Here is a 19,749-nt window from a genome sequence, read left to right as displayed (position 1 = left end):
GCGTAGTTTTTTTTTCCAATTACTTTGAACATTGTTTGGAAATTCTGCGAGTTCAGAAACGTCATCCCTTACGCTGCACTCCACGTTCCTCTATGTCGAAGTTGAGTTTTAAGCAGCTGAGTTTAAGAAAGAAAGAAAAAAGCCACTGATGAGAGCAGATTATTAGCCAGACTTTAAACGGATTATTTTCAAAATGAGGGAGCAATCGGTCGTCCCTTCATTAAAGCTAAATCTAGATTTCGGCTAGTTCCGAGCCACGATACTGGATAGGCTACAGCCGAAGTCTAGATTAGCTCTAATAAAGCCTGAAAGAAAGGGAGACTGATTGCAGTGGTCTGTCATTTTTAAAGTCACATTACTGTCGTCGAGTACACTCCACATTCCTAACGTAAGGAAACTTGACGGATTATTTTCGTCAGCTATTAACACTTTAACACAGCGCAGAAAAGTAAACAACACTACTAGGTAAAACGGGAGTTGCATTTCCGGCAATCAGTGAAAATAACTATGCCAGGATTCATAATTATTATTTGGAAAAGAGCTAAAACATTGTTTTTAATTTTTTATACTTCGATTTACGACAGGATATGGTCACAAAACATATTACAAACAGTACTTCCGGAGTATTGTCACACGTTGCAAAATACAATTAAATAGTATTCACGTGTAGAGTGTCACCATATTTAGTTCAATTCAATTTATTACCGTCCTTGTAGTACATCATCAAAATGACATAGGACTTGTCAATAAACATTACAACTTAAAATACATGTACATGAAAATTTATAATTGAATTTACTTGTCACTTAGACATTACAATTTTAATACAACTGTAAGAACATTAACATAAAAATATACAAGTAGGATAACAACATTAAAAAAAGCTTGTGATTCTCACATCACAGATTACTTCAATTCTAACAATAACGCTGTTTCACACTTTCATAGAAACAGCAAGTATTTAAACGTGAGCAATTACACATATTTATTATGTCAGGGAAATATTAATTGCGCTTTTATTGTCAATGAGTCATAAACTCTTCAATACTGTAAAAACTACTGCTCAATAACATGTTTTTTAATTCTCTTTTAAATATGTGCAGTTTTGGTATTATTTTTAGTTCTTTGTGGAGAGCACTGTAAAGGATTTTGGGTTGGTATAGTACACTTTTGTGATACATAGCTGTTTTATGAATTTCTCTGTGGAAATCATTCCTATTTCTCATTTCGTAGTTGTGAAATTCTCTGTTTAATGTAGAAAATTCCTCATGTACTTTTAAGAAGCATATGCTTTCCTATATGTATAAGGATGGTAGTGTCATGATTTTTAATTCTTTGAAAGCATGCCTACAAGAGTCTCTATATCCTATACCTTTTATTATTCTGACTGCCTTCTTTTGTAGTCTAAATGTATGTTTTGTGAGACTGTTGTTCCCCCAAAACTGTACACCATATCTTAATAAATTGTGCATGAATGAAAAATAAACACATAACACTGTTTTAATATTACATGAGCTTTTAAGCATTCTAAGTATATAACATATTTGACCTAATTTTTTGTTCAATTTTTTTTTTTTTTTTTTTTTTTTGCAATGAGTCTGTTTTCATTAAACCATCTGTCTGCTTCGTCTGTTGCTAATGTGACTTTTTCCTGTAAGTCAGCTTCACTATTTACTTTAACAAACAAACTTGTATCGTCAGCAAACAGTACTGCCTCTGCTTCAGATAGTTGACTTGGTAGGTCATTGATAAATATTAAAAACAGTAATGGCCCTAATACAGATCCCTGGGGTACTCCGTACAAAACTCTCTCAAATCTTGATTAATATGTCCTATCTGCATGGCTTATCTCCACCTTCTGATGCCTGTCCGACAGATATTATTCAAACCATATGTGGGCAACTCCACGTATCCCATAGGCATATAACTTCCTAAGCAGTAACTTACGGTCAATGACATCAAAGGCCTTTGATAGGTCTAAAAACAATCCACAATTTAATTTCTTTCTATTTATGGAATTTAGAACAAGTTGCAAAAAATTGAAGATAGCTGTTTCAGTTGATTTATTTTTACAGAAACCATTTTGCGCATTAACCAATATTCTATTCTTAATAAAAAAAATTGTATAGTCTATGATACATTATCCTTTCTATTATTTTTGAGAAACCTGACAACATTGATAAAGGCCTAAAGTTACTAACATCATATTTATCACCGTCCTTGTAAAGTGGCTTTATAGTTGACAGTTTAAGTTTTGATGGAAACACCCCTGTCTTAAAAGATTCATTTATAATTTCAGTGAGATGTGAGGCTATGTTTCTTGCACTTTGCTTAATGACTTTGTCAGGAATCCCATCACACCCACATGGCATTTTATTTTTTAACTTATTTATAGCATTTAGTACCTCTGATTCAGTTACTGGCTAAAGGAACATTGTCATGTCATTCATGGGTTTTTTACCTTGCTATTGGAATTGCATTTAGTTTTAATTAAATTTATGGCTATATTTGTGAAATGTTTGCTAAATATGTTGGCAATCTGAAGTGGGTCCTTAACAGTTTTACCCCCACTTTTAATGACAAAGCTGTTATCTTTTCTTTTGCGTCTACCTATATTTTTATTTATTACCTCCCAAGTTGATTTCATTTTGTTGTTACCTTTCTCAATATATGAATCATTATCAAGCTTCATATTGCTAGTTTACTTTTATACATCTTGCAGAGTTTGCTATTAATCAAGGAAGATTTAAAATTTATGAAGTCCTCCATAACTATATTTTATAATTTACACAACTGAAGTCCTTGTATGGCAAGCTGATTTTCAATTGCTTCAGGCAAAACTTTAGTTCTGTAATTTAAAAAGAAAAGTAATTTCTAGTGTACATTATCCTCTCTGCTAAGAGAACCACATTCATAGTTCCTGTAAATGTTACTAATTTTGGCCAGAAAAGGTGATGCGTCATTTCAAATTCTGCTGACCTGAACTGTTGTTCCATCAGCTGGCAAAAAACGATTTTCTCTAGTTCCTGCTAGAGTACACTTATTTTCTTCTTCTGACACTTCTGTTTATACAATTTCTCCTTTGCTGATGAAAGCAAATTTAATGCCATTAATGAAGTTAGTGCAGAATTGAAACAGATCCGTAGGCATAATAATCTAACTATTAATCGGCTGTCACAAGCTTGTTCTTTCTGTTAATTGCTAGATCAAATTAAATATCCTTGAGATGCAAACTTTGATATTTAGCTATGTAATGATGGCAGAACTGACTCCAAACTTTTGTTTCTACTTCATTATTGATTCCCTGCTTTTGGCCTTGTGTCCCATTAGCACGAGTCCATTGCCGTGTGGTATGAAACAGCTAGCAACTGCAGAAGCTACAGCTTCTGGTCCAGGACACTTTTCATAGTGATTCTTTAAATTCCTGATTTCAGACTGCCATGCTTAGAAGCTAGTGATTATCTCAAATTACTAGACATATAAAAAATGAGAACACTATGATTATTAGATTCTTTATGTTCTTTCAGAACTTCTGAATCTACATGGGGCCCTATGTGCTCGCATTACAAAACCAAATCTTAGTTTTCTTACATGGTTTGGAACACGGTGCTTTAGAATAATTAGCAGAAAATTATTTTTACACAAGAGAGGGCTGAAAGTGCCCATTTTTGGCATTTTTCACAGCATTAATCAATTTTTGGCCCCAATTTGTAAACTACTGGAAATTTGTAAGAGAACTCAAATTTATATTCTATGACCTTGTGTTGGCAAGTTATTACATGCACAGTTTCAGATTTATCCCACAATTACTTCAAGAGATACAAAGAGCTCAATTTCACATTCTTTTTCAAGTAGCTATTTCTTTGGCCACATTCACTTCAAATTATCTAAATTCATATTATTCATGATAACTTTTTGTATTATCCCTTGTAAGAGAGTGCAAAAAAGCTGTACAAAATGGAGCAGCTCCGTTTCTTTCAAAAAATATTGCAGAGTCCAACAAATAACTATTGTCTCTGTAAGTATTACACTGGTGAAAGCAAAAATTTGGCAATATTCACTGGGAACATGTGTGAGTGCTCACAAAAATTTCATTAATATCTGTTATAGTCACTTAGGAACTTTTTACAAAATTAGACCACTTGGCATGGAATGACCATTTTACGGGATAAAAATTATTCCAGAAAAAGCAAAATTAGTGATCTTTAATAGCTACTTCATACCAATACTGACCTATGGTATCAAAGCATGTACCTTTCCAACAAGAGCAGCCCAAATACATTTGGAAAGATAGGTGACTGGAAAACATCCTCCAAGAAGATGCCAAACCCATGGAATGGATACCAACGAGACGATCTTACTGCCATATGAAGGACAACAGATTACGTTTTCCGTGACGGGTTATATATGGACAGAAGGAAGTGGAAGAGGCTCATTGACAATGCCCAGGAAACTAGACTTACACAATGATAATGATGGCACTGACTGGTTGGCTCTCAAATGGCAATCATGACTGGAGACCAGAGGGCTCTGCCGGGGTGTGATCAGCATGCAGAGTGATCATATTGATTCCGTGCTCCAAGGTTTAGGACAGCTCGGACCTCTGGCGGAATTACAGAGAGCATAGCTCTGCAAGGTTTTGCAATAATTACATGCTCTACCAAACTGTCCAGACACCTTACATATACAGACTAAGACTGTGTGAAAATGGTTCATTTCTTACGTTGCTGGGTGCATCAGCTGTATTAAAATAAGCTTTCAAGATATTTTTTTTTCTTGTAACATTATTTGCTCTAAATAAGTTTTAGAGGCAGCTGTCTACATTTACATCAGCAATAATTTCATTCTACTACATAGTTAACAAGTGTCAATATTCAAACTTCCTGTCAGACTAAAACTGTGCTGTCCTGCTCGTATATGGTCAAAATTTGACCAAATTTCATATAATCAAAATATCCTATATACAAATACCCAACAGCAATGTTGTGCATCACTGTTAGGTGCAGAAAGAAAATTTCAAAGCAAGACTAAACAACTGAGTGTACTAATACCACCAGGCAGAAATAACTCAGGGCAGATGTAATTTTGCCTTGGAGAATCAGTGTACAAAATGAGAAAGCAGTTTACAAAATAGTAATATCCATAGGACTGTCATACACTTAGTTATCAACCAAAAGATCACTTTCTGAAGTAGAAAAAACACACATACACACACACACGCCCGTGTGCGTTCACATGAGCACAACTTGCACACACGACTGCTATCCCATACGTCCTTCCACTGCCATCAAACTTGGTCATAGGCACCTTGTTACCACATCAATGGCAGGGCTATCTGTGAAAGTAGTCATGTGATTTACAAACTAAACTCCAACCACTGTACTGCTTTCTACATGGGCATGATGACTAGCAAGCTGTCTGTCCACACGAATAGTCACAGGCAAATTGTGGGCAAGAGACAGATGGACCACCCAGTTACAGAACATACTGCCCAACACAATGTATTTCGCTTCAATCCCTGGTTTACAGCGCGCATCATCTAGATTCCTCCTACGAACACCAGATTTTCTTAAATGCACAGGTGGGAACTCTCCCTGCTATACATCCTAATCCCTGTAATCCCTCTTGCCTCAATCTTTGCTGGTCCCTGTCCTTCATCCATCTATCCCCTTCCCTGCTCCCACCCCAACAAAACACAGCTTTCTATTCAACGAACACACCCATTAGTCCTTTCCTCCTCCTCCACTCCCCTCGCCCCTCCCCAACCTCCTGCTCCTGGCTGCACCACCCTGACCCACATGCTCCCCAGAAGTGGCATTACATCTTCCCCCAACCCCGGTTATCCCCACCCCTTCCCTGGCCCATGCTTACTCCACACCCACACCATTGGGCTGCTGCTGCCATCAGACGCAGTTACAACTCAGTCTGGCCACAGACAGTGGTCGTGTGCTTGAGTTGTGCTTGTATAAGTGTGTGTGTGTGTGTGTGTGTGTGTGTGTGTGTGTGTGTGTGTGTGTGCGCGCACGCGCGCGCGCGCGCGCGCGCATGTGTGAATGCATGTACATCTGTTTCCCTGTTTTTATGACGAAGGCTGTGGCCAAAAGATAATGTGTGTCTTAATCATGCCTGCTTGCAACTTAATGAGTCACCTTTACAGTACGTAGCCAGCTATCTTGTCCTTACTTTGTTAATCTATCCTTTTCATAATATTAGTGTTCTAGCTTGTGTGCACAGTGTCACAATGGCCGGATGAAAAAAATAAATGGATTCTTACTGCATGTAAAAATATGACTTTTAAGCTAGTTTAACAGCGGATGGTTGCTCTTTCTACTTTCCGTGGGAATTCACATGCATTTCATGTAGTTACCTTTTCTTACAACATATTTGTCTTGGTTTCATTAATGCTACATTTGTGCCATGTTCTCCAGTTTTCCACTAGGAATTGTGTACTAGAAGATAGTTGGAAATTTATTTAAAAATATATTACATTTAGGACCGAAGTCTAACCCATTAAAACTGGGCAATTCAGATTTTTAGAACTTTCATTAAGCTCCGAGTCCATAATGTGAATGTGGACCAGTGTATCTACAGTTTCTTCTTCATTACATCAAACAGAAAGAGCTAAATCCATCACTTCTGTTATGAAAGACCCATGTTAGGTATCTACTAATGTTACAGTATAATGGTGCACCATCATATTTAAATCCACATTTTTGTGGATTAAACATTTCAGTGGAACTGATTAGATGATTAGTCTGGCATCAATGAACTGTTCTGAGACTTGCCTCCATTATGTTTTTCTCATAGGACAACAAAGTAGTAAACAATACTCTAACACACCTGTCACATCCAACTTATAAATAAAGGAGCCAACAAAGGAAAATTGTTAATTAAGATGCAAGAAAAGGAAGAAAAAAAGTGTGGGAGAACTTGTTAGGGAGCTAGAGGTTTACATAGTAAATAACCAAAAACAGAATGAGGCTTCCAGTATTTTATTCCAGAAACTATTAAAATAATGAATGAGCACATTAAAGTTGGACAGGCACAAAATGAGTCTTCGCAGAAGACAATCACGTGTCTATCGTGTCTGAGTCAGAGTCGTCCTCCATCGCAGCTTTGGCTGCCTTCTCTGCTTCTGCGAAGACAGGTGCGGGCACACGCTCGTGCAGACCTTTGGTTACATTTCCTACCCAGCTCAATTCAAGTTCAAACTGCTTGTCCTTCAGCTCATCATGGACAAGGTAGATTCTGTAAGAAAATAAAGGTACTGTAGCACTGTGGTTAAACTCCAACATTAATCCAGATTTGGATAAAGTATTACACGTTCATAAACCCAATATGGCATATTAATCTCAAAAAGATAATGTTCATTTTACAATTACAAAAATTTCAAGCCTTTTGTAGTTTCACTTTAATGACTTCCAGTATTTATCCGTTTAAAAAATTACTGAATATTACTTAAGTGTGTGTTGACCGAGTTGTAGGTAACTGTTCTTAGGTAGGGTGGTCAAAGTGATCTGTGCCTTTCACTAATTCTTAACTCATCAGAAAAGATTCCCTATCAATTATTTTTTTGTTTGGTGAAGTGGTAAATGCGTACGTGTCACAGATATACAAAATAAGTTAGAGAGAATGTATGGGCCTACATTTGCAAATAATTTGAGCAGAAAAACACACAGGTCCGAAACTGACAGCTGGCCACAGTTAAGTGCTTATACATGAAATGTCTTATGAATATAACTCTGAATTTGTAACAATAGTGTGTTTGGCAAACAGTGTCCGTAGGAGTGTGCTAAATGCCAACACAACATGCTTTAGTATGTACAACACTTTCTTTATGGAAGTGGGTCTGGACTGGAGTGCAAAATTTAGGACCATATACATCAGTTCAAGTTATGATGGTACACTATTAGTCATGAGAATAATTTTGTGGATGTTTCCAAATCACAAAATCTGACATGTATTGAAAAACATTCTGTAGTATGTCACCAATTGTTATTAAGTGTGACAGTTCCACTGTCTATTTTTTTTCTTTTCTTTCTTTTTTTTTTGTGGTTTTAGAGCACACAACTACGATGATCATTAGCGCCCAGACTAAGTTAGGAATGCACTGCGAGGCACAAGGTTAAAACAGCAACTAAAAGGCACAACACTGTAAAAGACATGTTAATAGGCATAGGAAAAAAAAACAGCATAATCAAATGTCCTTAGACAGGTTTGTCAAGTGGATAAAACGAATAACGCGAGCAGCTGCTCCTGGGACATCCGCTAAAATGGCATCCAGAGTACATGGCAGGCCAAGATCAACGCACAGTGTATTAAAATTCGGACATGACGTTAAAATGTGGCCTACCGTCAGCAATTGCCCACATGGGCAGAATGGCGCCGGCGCAGATGGCGATGGCTGAACCGGCAGTGTCCAATTCGTAACCGGGTCAAATCGACGAGAAGGGCGTGAAGAGGTCGTCCAAGCCGTGGGAAGAGGTTTCAAGGTCCGAAGCTTGTTGTCCGCAAGTGTAGCCCAATCGGCATGCCACAGTGATAAAATGCGCTGACAAATGACCCTGCTACAATCGGATGAAGGGACATAACAAGAAGCTGTCTGAGGCTGGAGGACCGCAGCCTTGGCCGCAGCATCTGCAGCTTCGTTCCCAGGGATACCGACATGGCCAGGAACCCACATAAAGGTAACTGGAGAACCATCGTCCCCCAGCTGCTGAAGAGAGCGTTGGATACGGTGCACGAAAGGGAGAACCAGATACGGATCACTAAGGCTCTGGATGGCACTCAGGGAATCAGAGCAGATGACATAAGCAGAATGTCGGTGGCAGCAGATGTAAAGAACAGCCTGGTAGAGGGCAAATAGCTCAGCTGTGAAGACCGAACAATGGCCATGGAGCCGGTGTTTGAAACTGTGTGCCCCGACAATAAAAGAACACCCGACGCTGTCATTGGTCTTAGAGCCATCTGTATAAATGAAGATCATATTAATGAACTTCGAACGAAGTTCGACAAACCGGGAGCGGTATACCGAAGCCGGGGTAACCTTCTTTGGGAGCGAGCTGAGGTCAAGGTGAACGCGAACCTAAGCCTGGAGCCAAGGTGGCGTTTGGCTCTCGCCCACTCCAAAGGTTGCAGGGAGTGAAAAATCAAGGTGCTGAAGGAGGCGACGAAAGCGAACCCCAGGGGTAGTAGGGCAGATACATACAACCCGTATTGACGGTCGAGAGAGTCATCAAAAATGGAACGATAAGACGGGTGGTCGAGCATTGACAATAGCCGATAGGCATACCGACAAAGCAGTATATCGCGCCAGTAGGTTAGTGGCAATTCACCAGCTTCAGCATGAAGACTCTCGATGGTACTAGTACAGAACGCTCCAATCGCAAGACGTAAACCCCGATGTCGTATGGAGTTGAGGCGGCATAAGATGGACGGCTGTGCACAGGAGCAGACAAAGCTCCCATAATCCAGCTTTGAGCGGACGATCGACCGATATAGGTGAAGTAGGACGGTTCGATCCGCTCCCCACGACATACCGCTGAGAACTCGGAGGAGATTTAGAGAACGGGTACAACAGGCAGCCAAATATGACACATGTGAAGACCAGCTAAGTTTCCTGTTAAATGTAAGACCTAAAAATTTTGTTGTCTCCACGAATGGGAGAGCAACGGGACCGAGTCGTAAGGACGGTAGGAGAAACTCTTTGTAGTGCCAGAAGTTGATACAGACCGTCTCCTCGGCAGAAAAACAGAAGCCATTGGCGACACTTCAGGAGTAAAGACGGTCAAGGCAGCGCTGAAGACAGTGCTTCAGGAAACATGTACGCTGCACGCTGCAATAGATGGTAAAATTGTCCACGAAAAGGGAGCCTGATACATCAGCTGGGAGGCAATCCATTATTGGATTGATCACTATGGCGAAGAGAGCGACGCTCAAAACAGCCCTGTGGCACCCCATTCTCCTGGCGAAAGGCGTCGGACAGGACAGAACCCACACGTACCCTGAACTGTCAATCCATTAAAAAGGCACGAATAAAAAGAGGGAGGCGACCGCGAAGGCCCCATGTATGCATGGTGCGGAGAATGCCCGCCCTCCAACAGGTGTCGTAAGCCTTCTCCAAATCACAGAACACAGCCGCGGTCGGGCGCTTCCGCAAGAAGTTATTCATAATGAAGGTCGACAAGGTAACCAGATGGTCAACTGCAGAGCAGCGCCTACGAAAACTGTTATCCTGGATAAAGGTGTCCGACAAGGCAGAGCCCACACATTCCTTGAAAACTTGAGTCATTTACAAATTCCTGAAGGAAACAAGGCATGTGGCCATGGAAGCCCCCACATGTAGCAAGTGCGGAGGATATCAGTCCTCCACCAGGTGTCTTAGCCTTTCTCCATATCGAAAAACACGGCCATAGTCTGGGATTTCTGCAGAAAACCATTAATGACATGGGTGAACAAAGTCACGAGACTGTCAACTGCAGAAAGGCGTGCTCGAAATCCACACTGTGCAGTGGTTAGTAAAGTGCGAGACTCGAGTTACCGTACCATCTGTGCATGAATCATGTGTTCCATCAACTTGCAAACACAGCTGGTGAGAGAAATGGGGTGGTAACTAGAAGGAAGGCTTAGGTATGGGTGTAACAGTGGCATGGAAAATGTGCATTCTGCACAGATGCGGTTGTATGTATGAAGCAGGAAGTGCTTGTCCACAAGAGAAAGATGCTGCAACATTTGAATGTTAACACTGTCTGGCCCAGGGGCAGAGGATCGGGATGAGGTGAGAGCACTATCTAGCTCCCTCATAGTAAAGCCGGCATTGTAGCACTCTTGATTCTCAGAAGAGAAGGGTATCACCCAAGACCTCTGCTTGTTTGCAATGGAGAAAGGCAGGGTGATAGTGAGGCAAGCTCCAAATCCCCGCAAAATGGGGGCCCAAAGTGTTGGAGATAGCAATAGATGACACCATCTGCCACTGCCAGGGTGGCCCGCATAATGGAAGGAGGAGCAGAGCTGTTAAAGTAACTAGTGAATGAAATCCAGCTAGCTTTTTGCTATCCTGAAGAACACAATGACACTCTGCATGCAACTGTTTATAATTAATGCAGTTTGCCATAGCAGGATGATGGTCAAAAGTGTGGAGAGCACATCTCCGCATGTGAATTACGTTGCAGCACGCCTCAGTCCACCAAGGGACTGAGACACAGCGTGGTAAAGGGGAAGTGCAATGAATGGATCTTTCTGCAGCAGTAAGGGTAACATTTGTAAGGTATTGTACTTAGTCATCACAACTTGGGAAATGTTGTCTGTCGAAGGTCACCAGGAAAGAGTAGAGCCTCCAGTCGGCCTTAGTAAGCTGCCATTTGGGTGTGCACGTACTCAGGGTAGGAGTCAGCAAACAGATAGCATGCCGGAAATGGTTGCTCGAGTACATGTCAGAGAGAATGGACCACTCGAGATGATGGGCAAGCGGGACAGCGCAAAAGAGTAGATGCAAATGGGAATAGATGCGAGGAGTCTGAACGGAGCATGGGTGCCCGTGTGTTAAGGCAGAGGTGGTTAAGTTGACTGAGGTCAGCCAAGAGGACACTTTTTGGACAGGTTCTGGGAGAACCCCAAAGTGGATGGTGCACATTAAAGTCACCAAGCAACAGAAAGGAGTGATGTAGCTGCCCAATAAGCTGGAGGATGTCTGTCCTGGTGACAGTGAATGATGGAGGGATACATACAGTACAAATGGAAAAGGTCATGTGAGGAAGGAAAAGGCGAGCTGCAACAGCCTGAAGGTGGGTAGTTGGAGAGATGTGTTGAATATGAACGTCATCCCGTATGAGCAGCATGACTCCCCCAACAGATGAATGCCATTCTCAAAAGGAAAGGTCAAAGCGGACCAGGAAGAAATGCAAGAGCTCAAAGCAGTTGTGAGTGTGCCATTTTGTTTGCTGGAGGCACAGAACAAGCGGACGCTATAATTCTAACTGCAATCATAAATCATCTTCGTTTGACCAAAGGTCGCGAATGTTCCATTGAAGGAGAGTCATAATGAGGAAAGGAGAGGAGGGAAAAAACAAAAGGATGTCATCTCAGCGCTCCTTGAGTGCAAGCCCTCAAAGACACTCTTCTACAGGTACAGAGGCCGGAGGATCCTGCTCCATGAGATCTACAGAGGCGTTGGCAATCTCTCTCTCTCTCTCTCTCTCTCTCTCTCTCTCTCTCTCTCTGTCTGCCTGCAGAGTGCAGAGCACAAAAACAGCTGGCAGTGTGCAGCGGAGACACAGAGGTCGGCTGGGTGAGGGTATCACGTGGTGACACCGTCAAAGAGGGTCTCCAAAACGTCAAAGGAGAAGACCGTTTGCCTTTGTTTGACTTCTTCGAGCCTTTCCGGTTGGCAGAGGAAGATTCAGATGTTTGTTGGCTGGAGGGAGGTAGGAAGTCTTCATGGGAATATTCCTTCTGCCCTTTTCGGCCTGCCGGCTGTGTAGCAGGTGACTTTACCCCAGGAGGTAAATGTCTGCCAGCCTGTTGTACAGCTGGACAAGGAGACAGCGATGCTACCATGACATTGGGCGATTTCACAACCTTAGTGTTAAATCTGAGGCCGCATGTCGCCATGGCCATGCTCCTTCACGGAGCGAGACCAGTACTGCAAATGCCCGATGCTAGAATGGAGGTTTGGGGCTAGCAAATAACTTGCGAGTGACAGGGTAAGGCACTTTTTCCTTTACCCGGATCTCCTGAACAGCCCACTCATTGCGATACACGGTACAATTTCGAGAGGAGGCGGCACAGTCACCGTTGCAGTCGATACAGCGAGGAGGAGGTGGCAGACAATCGCCCTCGTACGCATCCCTACCAAAGGTTACACATTTGGCCGGGTGTCGACAAGACATTTGAGAGTGGCTGAAACGATGACAACAGTAGCAGCGCATTGGTCAGACAGTGGGAACTACACAGCCTGCTTCGATCTTGGACAGAAGCACCACTCTATCAAAGGTGAGAAAAAGAGTGTGTGTGGGCACTAAGGACACTTCTGCCTTTTTCATCACCCGATGGATGGCACTGACACCTTGATCAGAGAAGTATGTTTGGATTTCTGCCTCAGTCAGATCATTGAGAAGCCTAGTGTAAATAGCACCATGGAAAAATTCAGAGTTCTATGGGCCTCAACATGAACAGGATAGTCGTGGAGAAGTGAAGCGGCAAGCAGTTGCTGTGCTTGAGAATCAGAAGTAGTCTCCAAAAGCAAAGTGCCACTGCATAATCGAGAGCAGGATTTGACCAGGCCCGGCAATTGCATCAACTCCTTTCTGAATAAGAACTGCATTTACTGTTGCAAAGGACAGACTGGCTTCAGTACGTGAAACCACAAGAAACTGTGGTGCAGCTGGGAGGGTCTTTGAATTGGGAGCTTCATTCCATTTACACGTCAGACATGGACAGCGAAGATGATGACTGGTTCATTGCGAGAAAATCATCCACGATTGCCAGTGTCTCCGATGGCGTGCTCCTTCCAACTGTCCCCCCCCCCTCCCCCCCTCAGAGTGGGGGGCTCACCTGCCTTAGGTGACTGTTCACACATAAGGTCACACCTCCCGAATACCTGACAGAGAGACCAATCAGCAATTTGGGAAGGTAGGAGCTCTGGTAATCACCTCTCCCTGGGCCAGCCTGTATCAGGGGGTACCTGTGAACTCTACCTGTGTTTGGGAAGTATGCGGTAACCAGTCACCGGTTATGCGTCGGATACGTGGGCTGGCCTTCAGAAGCGCACAGGGAGGAAGAACAAAAAGAGGAACCCCAAACGCTGAAGTGGAGGAAGTATAAGAGAAGGTGAGCAAAGAAAGAAAAAAGGAATGGTAAAAAATGGTGAGACTGTTCTGATGTCAGCCACTGAAAATCCCAGACGTTCTGCAAGAGAGGGAAAAAGAATAGCAAGAGGACAAAAATGCAGCACGGAAGGGAAAAGATGCTGCAAAGGTTGGGGCCCCATGGTAGCCAAGCACGAACCAACCAAAGAGCGGTGAACTCCCTGGTGGTACATGCAAATGGTAAAACCAACATTTTCGTACAAACTTTAAAGTATCCAAGAGAACAAATGCATTGCCATACTGAATAACAGGCAACTCCAAAAATAACAACAAGTGTAAACTCTGACATGGGAAAGTTGCAATAAGTTCCATACAACAGCAGGAAAACTACTAGAAATTCATCTATATTTAAAAATATGGAAGAGCTGCAGGGCAGACTCACTTATTCGGTTCATGTATTGTCACAAGTGAGTAGAGAACTCCACCACTTACATTTTTGCAGCATCCTTCACCAGATCCTTGATACTGATGGAACTCAGCTTCAGCTTTTCGATCTCTGTTTTTGCAGCCTGTTTTGCTTTACCAACAGCACAGCCATAGTAGCCCTGAAATACATTACATTGTTTTAATACAGAATAAATAGACACCTTCCAAACTGGAGCAAGTTGGAGAAAAGAGCAGTTCAAAACAGCAGCTCCTATATAAAATACTTCAGTCTCTAAAAAATTACTTCCAAGCCTCAAACACACCATATTTACCCAAGCTTAACAATAAACAATAAGACAAGCCTGAATGTAAGATGTGCCTTTTATTAAGAGCCTACTTGCGAAAATTTTATTTTTAACATATTCATATTCAGATTAATCAAAACTGCAAGCTATTTTAATGATACAAAGTATCTGCATTAAAAAAATTAGCATTATACCTATTCTGAACTTATGCCATTTACTGATTGTCTACATTCTGATAATACAAGGAGAAACACAATAAACAAAAATAAATGGTTTACATTATTTTTTAGCTTCACATCTTTATTTGCATATTATCAAAATCAATCATCTGTGGTATCGCTATTTTTTAACCACCACCACCAGCACCAGCAATCCCAAAATCTGGGACGTTAGCTTCGCCTAACGAATGAGAGGTGCATAAAGGGGCAATTTGTTTCTACATACAGGCAGCCATGAAATTTTTCATCTTGCTTGATACAAATATTTGGTTGTTCCTTTAAAAAATGTCACGATTTCTGAGGTGGAAGTTAAGGTAGGACCTGAGAACTCAGCTGTTCTTTTCTTCGCAAATACATAGCAGATTTTCCATCTACACTGATGTGAGAACGTGACACTATTCCTTTGTCTCTTTGTTTCAAACATATTGTCTGGCTACTGCATAGAAACAGCACCTGACACACCCCTTTTCATTTCCATCATACACCACGGCAAGCATTGACAACTGCGTCAACACACACGTATTCCACTGGCCTCTGTCTAGACTTTTAGCATCTCCTACAGAAACGTATACTACTTTTGAGTATTTGTCCAATTTTAAAATCAATTCATTTCCAACTACACATGGTTTCAGGTAAACTGCAATTTAAAAGTGGTAAATGTCTTAAAAGGACCAGGTATCCAGCATATATTCCCACAGTTGCAACCACAATGAAACAAACAGCTCACCACTCTCTTCCCCACATTGTCCTAGTTCTCAGCCAATTTGGAGTCACTGCTCCCCCTCCAGCCCTTGAGTATTCTTCAGAATAAACCTGCAAGTGACCTCAATTTTCATCTGAAAATTTAAGACAACCACTATACTAATCTATTACACAACACAAAAAACACTGACCTCCGCGGCACTGGATTAATCTGGGAATATAAGACAACTTTGTATTTTTTGAATGAAGAATTTGGGGAGAAACATCTTATAGTTGGGTAAATGCAGTATTCCTATATAAGGTCTAAATAAGCACTTTGTTAGAGTAGTTTCATATTAAATACATATTGCAGATAATAATTTTAATGTTTACTTAGAGTAGGTTCAGTGTATTTTATTACACTAATTGTGTACAGTACCTGTTTCGCTAAAATCAAACCTCAAGCAGGCATACAGTGTACTTTGTATACATGTAAAGTAGCTCTCTCTATGTTACCCATGTAAAAACATGTCTGAGCAAATTCATAGTGTAATCTTAGTTTATGTGAGCTAAATCACTGTTTAATTAAGCAATAATAAAATAAACTTTCATTGTATCACTCTGCTGCTGCATATAAGTGTTACCCCACAGTAATCACCCTCTTGGAGCATTAACCAGCGCAGTTGCATCAGATCCCCGTCAAATGCTTATTTGATTCCTAATTATCTCGTAGACAACTGCCCCATTGTGGGATTGTCCTGCCAGCTTTGAATCGGGTAATTTTCTTGCACGAACTGTAGAGTTTTTTCTCACTTATCTCGCTGCTTCCTTTATATTGCTGCTGCCCAGGCTGACATAACAACACAACTTATTACTGTGTTAGCTGAAGCAATAATGAAGAAACAGGTATGGGCTCACAATTGTAAAACAACAATGGAATGGTGCAGGACTGTTATTTGCAGTTGGTGCGCTTTATACATAGGTGCATCAGAGAGCGCTTAATGAATAAAAATGTGCAAGTTTTATTAGATTATCACTGATGCAAGTACACTAACCTCACCTCTGGTTATGACATTCAGATGCAGAGAAGATCACAACACTATGAGTGGTTGGAAGAAGTGAGGAAAGTATGTATTTCATGTGATATATTCCACAGATCCTAGTTTTAGAACTACAAATTTATATTTACATTTACAGTTTATGTTTAAAAATGTCTTTTACTACCCTATATGCAAACTATTTATCATGTAGAATATTTTTGTAAAGAGAAATAGTAAGTAGAGAATTTATGCCAATAACTTCTGGCCAGAGAAGTTGATGCATAATACTTGTTAACGGAACAAAGCTGTGTATGATGAAGTGAAGACCATTTCCGTATGCTCATTTTCTATAATGGATATTGTCACCTTAATTTTCTTCCTGCTTCACAACTGTCTGTGGCCTTTTTGAATCACAGTTAAGTTGAAATTATCGTTGCATTGTCTCCATGAACTAATTACAAACATCAAGCCCTCAGACCCACGTTTCACAGCTGTTATTTGCATCTATTATCATTCGCTGCAGTTTATTGTTCTTCCAGCGCTGACAACATGAGCAAAGTCAATGACAACACCACATTGTCCTCTCAGCTGCTTACAGTTGAACCAGCAGAAATCGTGCCGCTTTTGATTCGCACTGTAGTCAACCTTGAAAATCAACAGTTATGTAGAGCAGTAGCAACTTTAATGCTGCTGTTGAAGCTCAAGTTGCATTTGTCGTGCAGTGTATCAAGTGTTCTCTTGTGTTAAGTCTCCTGTAGAAACGTATGATATTGTTGAGTATTTGTCCAATTTCGAAGTCACTTCAGTTCCAACTACAACTGGATTCATGTGAACTGCATCTAGGCATGGCAGATATTCACAGAGAGCCAGGATATATGATATACATTCCCATGGTTACCAACACAACAAAATTTGCTGCCTGCTAGCCACTTCCCTCCTGACATTTGCCCTAGTGCTCCAACGAGCTAGTCCCACTGTCCACTTTCTCACCATTCCAGTTCATACAAATTATACCTGTGCATGGCCTGAATTGTCATAGGATCCGTATATGTAAGATGGCCACTATATTAAGCTATTACACAATGTAAAAATGCCAACTTCAGGAACAGTAGTTAAATCTGGAAATGTTAAGACAACCTTATATTTCTTACTCACATAGGAAACTCCTGAAGGATCAATCATGAACATAGCAGGCCCATCAACAGGTTCATAGCTGCTAAGAACCACACTACATCCAAATGGACGCACAGCACTGTACAAAGTGTAAGCGTGCATGTAGCCCGCAACCCTGTCCACTAAGTGACGCAGTGGGATTCCATCTCCATACTGGGCGCGGTAATTGGCTGCTTCTGTCCGGGCAGTCTCCACAATCTGGCGTGCATCTGATATCAAACCAGCCACAGCCTGGAAATATCAGAAAAATCATTTAGTTTGTTTCAAAGCAACAGTATCAAAAACTGGGCGAGACTGCCTACTCTAATTTTGTACTTCTGCCATGCAATGTCCTCTTCTAGTTCAATCCAACATTTCCTTCTTACCTCTCCTCTTCCCACTTCCACTCCATCCCAAATCACCCCCTCCCCCTTCATTACACCATATTTTCATGCACAACATTAGTTCCACTGCAACATTAGTATGTAGCCATGCCATCAACAGGAATAAATGTTTACGCACTGCCTTAGATCAATAATTTAATATATTAGTAAAGCTACTTCTAGTCAAACTTTTCTCTCCTGCCATAGCAGTCTCTAAAATTTCTATCATACTAAATTAATATACTAAACTGTGTGTCTAGCCTTAAATCTTTATATGATGAAGCGCACCTTTTATAAAAGTCTTTTGAGCCCAAGAAGGTCTTTTCATCATGTGAATGCTACCTTTGTCATACATTACTTTATAACAAACACTATTTCTGTGAAGACTTTCAATAAAGAAACAGAAAATTCAAGGCAGTTACTGTTGTATGGCCATCTTATGTACATAAAAAATGACACTAACTCCTACGACTGTGTCCTTAATAACGTTTTTTCCATTACAATTTAACAGGGATCAAGTTTTAAACTATATTTTCAATACTGGCATGGTTATTAGAGCCAACTATTTGACGCACATGTAAAAATGCAGCTTTCATGCAGCTGAAGATACAACAGCTTTACCAAGTGAGCCCTCACAACAGTTGCAACACCCTTATCATATAATGGCAAGTAAATTACATATTGAAACTTCCTGGCAGATTAAAACTGTGTGCCGGACTGAGACTCGAACTCGGGTGAGCTACCCAAGCACGACTCATGCCCCGTCCTCACAGCTTTACTTCTGCCAGTACCTCGTCTCCTACCTTCCAAACTTGGTAGAGCACTTGGCCGCGAAAGGCAAAGGTCCCGAGTTCGAGTCTCGGTCCGGCACACAGTTTTAATCTGCCAGGAAGTTTCATATCAGCGCACACTCCACTGCAGAGTGAAAATCTCATTCTAAATTACACACTAGTTCTTCTATTTTACCGATTTTTTACTTACCATTCCAACATGTTTGTCGATATTGAATATTCTTTGGTTCGCACCTGGTTCATACAATTTTGAAGTGACAAGTTTTTCGACGGCAAATACAACGCCATCTTTTCCCCTCAGGCCTATTACAGTACTGTGAAAATATTCAAAAACATTAATTGGCTTTAACATTGGTACGACGAAACAATGTGCGTGTAACAGTTTCTTACCCACTGTTATCCACTGCTTTCTGTGCATATTCCACCTGAAAAACACGACCATCTGGCGAGAACTGCGATGCGGAGAGATCATACTGAAACAAAATAGTGAAAGACGATGTGTACGTTTGACAAAATACATAATTGTAAACAGTGGTTTGGTGACATTTTCCACACAATGTTGCATTACACCTTCTGTAAATTGGAGTTTCTGGTGAAATGGTTAGCAGCTATCTTTGAAATAATGTTAAATAATTAACGCTGAACTGACATTCCGTTTTAACACAAGTGCAGAGTGAATATCTATTCCCACCAAAAATTTGGAACTAGTTGAGATCAAACCAATTGTCAGTATTTCAGCGTACAGTACCTGTAAAAAGCTTTCACAAGAAAATCATTCCGTACTTTGAATGTGGCTACTTACACCCGTTCCTATAGAGCTCATGTTGATTATGTTCTTCTTTTTCCTCAAACGATAACAAAACTACAACTCGTCGTCCACAACACACGGTGATACGGCAAATTGTTTTTCGTGAAACAACAGACTGTCTGTGGATTCAAAGTTTTGAA

At 40.9% G+C, this 19,749-nt stretch overlaps 1 protein-coding gene across 1 annotated transcript; it reads right to left on the bottom strand.

Annotated features, from left to right (window-relative positions):
• Positions 1-6,976: 6,976 nt before the first annotated feature.
• Positions 6,977-19,733, bottom strand: LOC126425160 (proteasome subunit alpha type-3). Its single transcript, XM_050088110.1, has 6 exons — positions 19,604-19,733; positions 19,192-19,274; positions 18,992-19,115; positions 17,631-17,879; positions 14,298-14,410; positions 6,977-7,248 (listed from the first exon to the last, which is right to left on the bottom strand). The coding sequence occupies exons 1-6, from the start codon at positions 19,622-19,624 to the stop codon at positions 7,071-7,073; spliced, it is 768 nt and encodes a 255-aa protein (XP_049944067.1). The 5' UTR covers positions 19,625-19,733; the 3' UTR covers positions 6,977-7,070.
• Between the last annotated feature and the right edge of the window lie 16 nt (positions 19,734-19,749).

The sequence above is a fragment of the Schistocerca serialis genome, chromosome 10 (assembly GCF_023864345.2).
Source record: "Schistocerca serialis cubense isolate TAMUIC-IGC-003099 chromosome 10, iqSchSeri2.2, whole genome shotgun sequence".
Taxonomy (NCBI): domain Eukaryota; kingdom Metazoa; phylum Arthropoda; class Insecta; order Orthoptera; family Acrididae; genus Schistocerca; species Schistocerca serialis.
The sequence above is the reverse complement of the archived record's forward strand: the minus strand, read 5'-3'. Positions and strand labels throughout refer to the sequence as shown.